This window comes from Octopus bimaculoides, chromosome 10 (assembly GCF_001194135.2).
Source record: "Octopus bimaculoides isolate UCB-OBI-ISO-001 chromosome 10, ASM119413v2, whole genome shotgun sequence".
NCBI classification, from domain to species: Eukaryota; Metazoa; Mollusca; class Cephalopoda; order Octopoda; family Octopodidae; genus Octopus; species Octopus bimaculoides.
Genome location: NC_068990.1, coordinates 93,924,294 through 93,934,286, shown reverse-complemented (window position 1 = coordinate 93,934,286; position 9,993 = coordinate 93,924,294). Strand labels below are relative to the sequence as shown.

The 9,993-nt window shown below is 37.5% G+C and overlaps 1 protein-coding gene across 1 annotated transcript in view; it reads left to right on the top strand.

Moving 5' to 3' along the window:
* Nucleotides 1-9,993, top strand: part of LOC106877934 (histone deacetylase 4) — a 224,265-nt gene that overhangs the window by 203,922 nt on the left and 10,350 nt on the right. The window contains exons 15-19 of the mRNA XM_052971386.1: nt 5,095-5,362; nt 5,936-6,069; nt 6,869-6,983; nt 8,045-8,145; nt 8,941-8,994. Coding sequence (XP_052827346.1) covers nt 5,095-5,362; nt 5,936-6,069; nt 6,869-6,983; nt 8,045-8,145; nt 8,941-8,994 — 672 coding nt within the window. The remainder of the gene's footprint in view (nt 1-5,094; nt 5,363-5,935; nt 6,070-6,868; nt 6,984-8,044; nt 8,146-8,940; nt 8,995-9,993) is intronic.

Below are 9,993 nucleotides of genomic sequence, written 5' to 3'. Positions count from 1 at the left end.
ATATATATATATATATATATATATATATATATATATATATATTTGTGCACACACTTTATGTATATATGCACATACTTGTGTGTATATATATGCTCATATTTGCACATACCTGTGTATATGTGTATATAGATGTGTGTGTGTATATATATATAAATATATATATATATATGCTCATATTTGCACATACCAGTGTATGTGTATATAGATGTGTATATATATATATGTGTATATATATATATATATTTATATATATATATATATATATTCATATTTGCACATACCTGTGTATATAGATGTGTATATATATATGTGTATATATATATATATATATATATATATATATATATATATATAGCTGATAGAACATTTGTCTTTTCAACTAAAAAAAAAAGCTCTCGTGCACTCTATCTCCACCACCACCACCACCTACTTGTTAAAGGGATCTGTTATTAAGAAACAACTCTTGTGTATTAAATATTTTTTGAGATGGAAATTCTTATAAAGAAACAAATACAATAAAGACACAAAAATTATGACCACCTTTTGTTTATATTTATTTTTTTTTTCTTTCTGTTCCAATTTTATGACTTCTTCTTCAAAACTAAACCACTTTTCACTTCCCTTTCTGTCGTTTTCTTTCTTCGGTGCTGGATCTCGAGGCTGTTAGTTTTGCATTCAAAAACCTTGCTTCACTTTCACTGACCTCTGCTCCTTCTTGTTGTCAAGCTTCCATGTTTGACTTCTACTGCCCCCCTCCCCCCTCCCTCACCTTCTTTATTCCCCACTACCACCACACCTGTCTAATTACATCTAATGAAGTTCTGAACTTGCCTATTTATGCTTCTTAACTAATTCTAGATGCAATGCTGATTTCAGTTTTTTTTTCTTTTTTGTCCCCTGCTCATCGTTGTTAGACTGGCTCTCATTAATACTAATGCCTTCGCAATTAACACATGTATGTATCTAGAAAAGAGTTTGCAGCATTTTGGTTTTCATTGTTGTTTATATTTGTTATTTCTCTATTGCTCAAATATTTGTTATTCTTTCTTTCTCTCTCTCTCTCTCTTTCCACTTCCTCTCATTATCTCTCTCTCTCTCTCTCTCTCCTATTCCCTGATGTTTCCCATTCTAGTTTCTATTATCTCTGTCTTCCTTTTTAACTTTACATTTCGTGCAGTTGTCCCCCCATCACCTTTTAGTCTATCAATTTTGGTTGTGCTAGATTTCTTGAATGCCTCTTCTAGATGTGGTTAATTCATTATTAGAATTTGTGTTTAATATCAAGAGATTGTAATAATGAAGAATTGGTAAGAACTAGTGGTGCCACCCACCTAATTAATCACCTTGCAGGATTTAGTTGTATGGCCTCTACATTCAACACTTCAATATCAATAAGGCTGGAGACCTAAAAAGCAAATGAATGCCTCCTGTAAAGAATGCAATTTAGTTTTATATGTTGAGAATGGGATGCAGGCATCTATTGGAGAACCTCGTGGAGCTCAGAAACATTCAAAATTCATTGATGATAAACCTTAACAAAAAGGACCTTCTCCTTAATTTGCATCACTGTTACCACTGTATTTTCATTTGGGTTCCTCACATCAATTTGAGATTCAGTAAGTAGTGCATGAGAAATTGTTTATTTCTAAATTTACTTTATGTTGCAATCTTTATATTGTTAACAAATGCTACATAAAATATTTTCTGTATCACACATCCTGGACATATTTAGAGATTTGTTACCTGTGTATAAGCCCCTCTAATAAACTCCTAGCCTGAGTTTGTTAGTATCTTCCAACCTGATGGGTTGTATTTAGTTTATAGATGTGCAACTTCTATGCTTTATTACTGAGTAAACTCTGTATCTAGGGTTATCAGTTAAGGTACTACATTCTCATCCACTTTTCCTGCTTCGGTCAGATGGAATTCATTGAGGAAGATAGATTTTCTACTGCTGAATGCCACCAGTTCACACCCGTTTCTAAGCAAGGTAATATTCCCCCATCCCTGACGTTTTTCCTCTCTTTTTTTTTTCCATCGAAGACTGGAAATGAAGAACATAGCTTATGTGACAGTGAGGCTCCTGACAGCTGTTATGATGTGAAGACAAGGGAACAATCACAGATTCTGAAATAGTTAACTACAATAGTAATAGTGATCGTCATTGTCATCATCATATGGCATGGGTTGACTGGAGCTGGTAAGGCTAGGGGTCACACCAGGCTCCCTTGTCTGTTCTGGCATGGCTTCTATGGCTGGGCGCCCTTCATAACACCAACCACTCCATAGAGTGTTCTGGGTGCTTTTAACATGGCACCAGCACTGGTATCAATTCTGCTGTGGCAGGAGGGTCTCGTTGAGTGCAGCCATGGGCCAGAGATCTTGTTCCTTAGTCATCTCCTCCATAAGGCTCAGTGTCTTGAGATCAGCCTTGAATACTTTGTCCCATGTCTTCCTCAGTCTCCCTCTTCCACAAGTTCCATCCACTTTGAATGATCGGCACTTCTGTATGCAACTGTCGACATCCATCTGCATCATATGACCAAACCAGTGCAGTCTCCTCTTTTGCACACTGCATCTAATTCCTCTTGTGTCTACCTTTTCCCTCAATTACCCTAGCACTTTGTTGCTCATGTACACTGGCATTGCACATCCAGCATCCACTACCTTCATTCCTCTCCAGCCTTCGCATGTCCTGTATTCAGGGCCCATGTCCCACTACTGTGTAGAATTGCTGTTCATGTACATGCATCATACAATCTTCCTTTCATGTAGAGAGAGAGAGAGAGAGAGAGAGAGAGAGAAACCTTTTGATGCAGAGGTAAAAGCTCTCTAAATTTTCTCCATTCTCTTGGTTGATATGGAGCTATAGCAGGATACATTTACCCTTGCCCAAGGTGCCGTGCAGTGGGATTGAGCCTGAGAACACATGGTTAGGAAGCAAGCTTGTTAACCACACCTATATACCATGCTGTATATATAGCATGGCATATAGGTACAAGCATGGCTGTGTAGTTAAGAAGCTTGCTTCCTAACCATGTGGTCTCAGGCTCAATCCCACTGCACGGCAGCTTGGGTAAATATCTCCTACTATAGCTCTAGGTTGACCAAAGCTTTGTGAGTGGATTTGGTAGATGGAAACTGAAAGAATCTTATATATATATGTGTGTGTACCCTTGTCTTGACATCACAGTCATATAAGTGATGTTGCTTATTTCCAGTCTTCCATGGAAAACATGTCTGGCCATGAGACATTATTTTAGCTGGAAATAGGTGAAGTTTGGCAACAGCAAAGGTTTCCAGTCATAGAAAATCTGCCTCAATAAATTCTCTCTGACCCATGCAAGCATGGAGAAGTGGACAATGATATCGTCAGAAATGTTTGGTGAAATGGTTTAGCGATGTGGTGGCAGACTTGGTGTAGGAGGTCCTTTGATCTTTAACGCTATAATAGTGAGTGCATATATCTACCTTTGCAGGTATTTTGTTGGGTCTCTCTGAGCCTTCCAAGAAAACTCTACTTGTGACTCACCCAACTTAATGTCTGAACTCTCCTCCACATAATACCGGCATTGATGAGAGGAATATTCTGGTTATCAGACAACCAAAGATCTCTGCCATATCCACCTCAGTATTGTGGCATTGCAGTGTGGTAACAGAAATGGAGAACCTACAAGGGAGTGGAAAACATCAATGTCATGATAAAGGGACTTCTGGTTCCTCTTAGAAATAAAATATTTTAATTAGGCACAATATACATTTTAAAGCAAAAATTTCAGAAAATGAAGCAGATATAGATTTTTATCAGTGAGCAGAAACATGTCTGATGATGTGCCAAAGTCCAATAATGATTTCATTTTATTGGAAGTGTTTAATTAATTTCTATAAAAATTTTAGGGACCATTTATATCTGTAGATGTCTAAAAAGAGGCATTCATACTGCACAGGATAATAAACAGGGGAAAAAAGGGAGTTGTTAAATGCCATTTTATAAGACTGGTTTCTGAACTATAAATGTTTAAGAACCATTGCTCTAAGTGAACGATGAGCGCCGTTTCTTTCTTCTGTCATTAAGGGCTTTCTGGTTTCTTTCTTCTGTCATTAAGGGCTTTCTGGTTTCCTTTTAAATCACCAAATCTGGTTGCAGTTGTTTGATTTCATTTTTCTTTTCTTTTTGTTATTGACATAAGTTTCTGTACAAATGAACCCTTTTAGTACTTAGTCCATTCCTATCCAGTTCAAATATTCTACCTGTTTTATATTCACACCAGCTAGATCTAACCTCTCACACTTACCCTACAATGTCATTTTGAAAAATACACAATCACATTATCAAAATCTCAAAACTACAAGATAATGCATGATTAATTCAAAACCGTGAGACTAAATAAGCATTGCATTTGACAGGGAATCTGAATGCTAAAGGGTTAAAAATTATAAAACCATTTTCATGAAAACTGCATACCAGTTCTTCTTGAGGATTCAGATTCATATATTTTGAATTTGGAAGTTTGTTTTCTTGCACTCTTTGAGACTCTGTTGCTCTTTCCTCACCCTGCCGTTTCTCTTGATCTTCTGTCTATATTCAAATTACATATAAAGACTCATCATTTTCTAACTTACTAATGTTATCTCTTTCTGTAAAAAAAAAAAAAAAGCGAATCTTTTCAAGTCCAGCATTGGAACCTTCTTTCTCTTCTTCAAACTTTTGATTATCTTTTTGCATATTTTTGAAAATATTCCTCGTGTCATTTGATTAGCCAACAGTTTTATATTAACCTCTGATCTCTCCCCTTTTTTCTTTTTACACTAGAACCTACAAAACGTGTACATGTTACTTCACTCAGAACTGCTATGATTCCATCCTACTACTACTACTGCATCATTTAATGGTTGCTACACTAAACTTTCTTGTAATAATTAAAGTTAATATAAAGCTAACTCTACCACATTCCTTGCATCTCCACCCAGTTCTTGGTGCATGTCTTTTTTTTATTGTTTCATTTGTTTTCCAAAGAAGTTTCTTTGCATCATTTACCCACTGAAAGGGGTCAGGTATTTCTTTATATCTGTTTTCTCCTTGCTATCCACCAGGAAATGAAAGATTGTCGAGACCCTGATGATGGTGATGTCGTTGTTATCAAAGATTCTAAAATGGATGAGCAGAGCAGTGAACCAGACAAACAAAACAATCGGGAACGGGAATCTTTCGTTGGTCAACAGAGAGACTTACTTAAAATGCGACACAGAACATCACATCACCGTCCTTTGTCCCGCACTCAGTCCAGTCCGCTGGTTACTTTCTCAATGCCTCCACAACAACCCCAGGATACGGGCCCTGTGCGCTATACATTCACTACAGGTTACACTGCCTCTTCTATTCTTCTTTACTTCAAAATATATAGTTATACAGCTGTTTGATATATTGAGATATATATATATATAAGTATATATATATTGATATATATATATAAGTATATCACTTTGTGTATCATACTTAAAGCAGTACTTTGTTGAAAGCCTTGTAAACTGTGATATCCATCTTGAAAAAGCATAGGATGTGTGGTGTTGAAAAACACAGAAATATATCAGTAGCAGAAGAAACTCATCCTATGGCAGTGATGGTATTGCTAAATTTTTGCCTCTTTGGGCTTCATCAGTAGCAAAGGTCTGCCAGGACTGCATGCCTGCACAAAATCATCCACTCCTGATATAGTAAAACAGTGAGTGAAAAATCACTGGTGTTGCAATTAACTACAGAAACAATCTTAATTCAAAACAACAAGAGTCTGTGTGTGTTCTTTTTTCTGTAAAAATCATTATTTAAGATAACAGACTTGTTATTCTGATCTAGTTAGTGTTTTCTTTGAATTGTCATAACATTTCCTCCCATTTAGAAACCCAATTGAACAGTTTTGTTTTATTTTAACCCTAGGACTGGCTTATGATACTGTAATGTTAAAGCATCAATGTTCCTGTGGTAACAATTCTGCCCATCCTGAACATGCAGGGCGTTTGCAGAGTATTTGGTCTCGTCTGCAAGAAAGAGGTCTTGTGTCTCGATGTGAGGTAGGAATTGTTGTTTTTCTGCATTTGTTGTAACTGATTTGGTACAGGCATTACTAGTCTAATGAAACTAATGCCTTCAGACTCTGATGTTAGGTTTGTATTTAATACACACACACACACACACACACATTTGTGACAAACTGGAAGAATGAGTTCTCAACACCATGGGGCTGGATGAATATTTTAGCTAACAATGACTCTATTGTTATTAAAATTGCAGATAGTGAGGGTGTTATTGTAATGATAGACTAAGATGAGTATATTTCACCTTATGATAAAACTTATGAAGAGTTGCTTGTCAGTCTAAACTCCAATTACAGGAAAGAACTTGACAAGTAATTTTGGAAATGGAGGGGAACAATTTCATAAATGACACTGAATCTAGGATTTTGCAGCCAGAGCCAAGAACTCCTGTATTTTTTGGCCTTCCAAAAATACACAAAAAAGTTTGAAAACTTTCCTCCATTGCCCCCAATTCATAAAGCAGTTATCAACGTTGCCTGGCCAAAATTTCAGAGTGGCTGAATGGCTTTCTACTTCCTGTCCCAAAACAAATGAGTTCATATATTTGGGATACTTTTGATTTTGTTTCCAAAGTTGAGAGTCAGCAACAAGAAGGGAATTTGGCCATAGAAAAGCTACCTCAACAAATTCTGCTAGAATGGCAAAGTGGACATCAAAGGACAATGTTTCAGTAATGCCGTCTTCCTTCCCACATTGGAAGTGTTAGTTTAACAAACAGGTTCTCTTAGATGCATTGTGTTATGCTTTTACACTCAATCTGGTTATTTATTTATAGCGTGTGAAAACGCGAAAAGCCACTTTGGAAGAATTACAGAGTTGCCATACAGAAGTCTACACATTATTGTATGGAACAAATCACCCAAGACAGAAAATGGACCCTAAACTAATTGGTTAGTTTTTATGATTCTTTTCCTTCAAATTTATTTCAGAATTTTAGCAATTTCTCAATCATAACTTATTGTAATGAATTTTACTTTTCAGGACCTGATAACTGTACTGTCCTCATTCGATTAACATAGTTTGCTAATTTTTACTTCAATCTGAGGATGCATTACACTAACACCTAAGTAACAAAACTATTCCCTCTTCAACTTATCCTCCATTTCCCTGATATGAGAAAGATTCTTTCTGGAAATCTCCACCGTTTAAAAAATTTTGTTTTTTAATCAACAAAATAATATTTAAGAAATCAACACCTGAACATTTCTGTATCATGTCCCAGGGCTTATGAGACCAGTTACCTCACGACACAATATTCCCTGCTCGACAGGATACCATTCCATCACAAGTCCACTCATTTACAGCTGAGTGAACTGGAGCAGTGGGAAATGCTCCAGAACACAACACACTACCTGGTCTGGGAATTGAACCCATGATCTTGCAATCATGATCGCAACACCAACCACAAGGCCACTTGCCTTCATTGTTTAACAAAAGGCTAACAAAACCTTGCTAGCTGAGTGGAGAGGTTTCAATTTCCAGCCCAAAACACTCCTCAACCCACTGCCAACACTTTTCTTTCTCTCTTCCTTTCATTATCCTGAAAATGCCATTCTTCTCGCTCCACCAAATTCCACCAAAGAACAAATACTTTGAACATTTCTTCCATCTTGGAACTGCTCTCCTGTGAAATACTCTCTCGTAATTTTTTCTCATTCTACAGACATTGCCATGCAGATATTTAAACGGAATAGAACTATATTGTTCTTGCTAGTCAGCAAGGGCCTATACAACAGCATTGCTCTTCCTACAAGGGTTAATTATAAAAAAAGACTTCATTTATTAACGAGGATGTTGAAAAACAATTGTAGAGGTTGCTAAACATTGACAGTTTTTATAGATTGGAATTAGAAATAAACACAATGAAATTATATTGAATTTCTTTACAGTTTGTCTGTTCTTTGATTCGTTATATAAAAGACAATTTATTCCATTATTTATTTTCCTTCAGATTCTCTTTCTCTGAGATTTTGTATTCTCAGCTGTGGTGGTATTGGTGTGGATTCTGATACGGTGTGGAATGAATCTCATACAACCACTGCTGCACGCATGGTAAGTAGGGAGCAGCTTGTTTTGTGTCTTTTCTTGGTTTTCGTTTCGCTCTGCAGCACACTGCCACCTTCTCCTTCAACGTTTGAATTATACAGATGTGAATGGGTGCTGGCATAGCCGTGTGGTTATGAAGTGGGTTTCACAACAGCATCTTCGGCAAGTGTTTTCTACAATAGCCTCAGGTTGACCAACATTTTGTGTGAGGGAAATCGGTCAGCAGAAACTGTATGGATGTCCATCATGTGTGTGTGTGTCAGTATCAAACTCCACATGTTCTCATTAACATTGAATAAAAAGCAGTGACATCATTTACATTTTTCCAATGAACAAGTATCCTGTAGTTTAGCAAATGTGTGCAGACCAGTGAAACGAAAGAAACCTAATTTGAAAAGCAAGTGAAGGTTGATGACAGGGAAAGCATCCAGCTGTAGAAGTGCTTCCTTAATTGTCATCTACATCAAAATAAGTGTGGAGGGAAATGGACACTAAAATGATGGTATGGCAATGACTGAGGGTGTTCTTCTGTATGCATGTATTGTAATACATGTAAATTTACCCGTTTGCTATCTTCAAATTATAATGGATGATTCATACATTACAATAGATGATTATGTAAGAATTTGAAACAATGATGTGCACACTTTCACTGCTTAAATACGGACGACAGATGAGGCTCTTTTAAAAACAGTCATTTCCACAAAATGCTTCATTAGAATTTATTTCCAAAAACCAGGTATTATTTCTGATTCAACCCAATAGTTTAATGTTATAACAGGAGTTCATTATATATTTCAGGCTGCAGGCTGTGTGATAGAACTGGCATTTAAAGTTGCTTCAGGTGAATTAAAGGTAAAATGATTGCTTTTTTAATTTATATTAAATAATATTCTTCTCTTACCAAATCCACTCACGTTATATTCTTATGTTGCTTGTATTTTCTGGTTGTATTCTTCTTTGGTTGGTTCAGTCCTCCCCCTCCCCCTCCTGTTCTTAGTCATCATAATCCAATCCTACAAACTGTTACCAAGGAGTTTAAGACTGGTTCTCTCTGGGGTGCTGATGATCTTGTTCTCATAATTGAATCTATCTGGGAATTAGAGAAGAAATTCCAGGCATGGAAGCTAAGCCTTGAATTGAGAGGCCTTGGGTAAGCCTGGCAAAGAGAGGTTTCGGTAAGTAGGGAAGGATACGTTCAGGGAAATAGCATGAGAGGAATCCGATGTTGCGTTCAAGAAAGAAGTTTGTGCTGGAACTTGCAAGAGCAGGAGATCCAGGAAAACATGGAGTAAAATGGTGAAGACTGACCTCAGGATTCTGAGCCTGGTGAAGATGACAAAGGAAAGGGATCTCTGGTGATAGGATGCCCTCAAAAAGATTTTCCCTCCTTGGTGATATGGTGCTCCTCCCTGCTCATGTTACAGTGCTGCTCTCACCTCATGCATTATGCCTGCCTCTTCCACCTACCCACCCCAGCTCCTACAGGCTACCCAATCATGTCACCTCTTTCTCTCTCTCTCACACACCCACCTGGCAACTTGTATCATCTTTACTCTCTACCCCTGCTCTCTCTCCATCCTTCTATCTTTTCCAGCTCATCGGTCTCTCTTCATCCATCCTTCAACCCGAACCCATTCTGGCAGTCTGCCTTCCCCCCTCCTCACTCTCCTTCCCACAATCTTGCAAACAACCCACCCCATTTCTACTCAGCTTCTGCCCTTAAGGGCCACCTGAGCACCTCACCACCATTATCTCAGTTCCTGCTGGTCAGTCTCTCTCTCTCTCTCCCCCTCTCCCCTACTTGATTCCTCTACAAGAACCAATGCTGACCTCAGCACTGCCCCCCCCCCC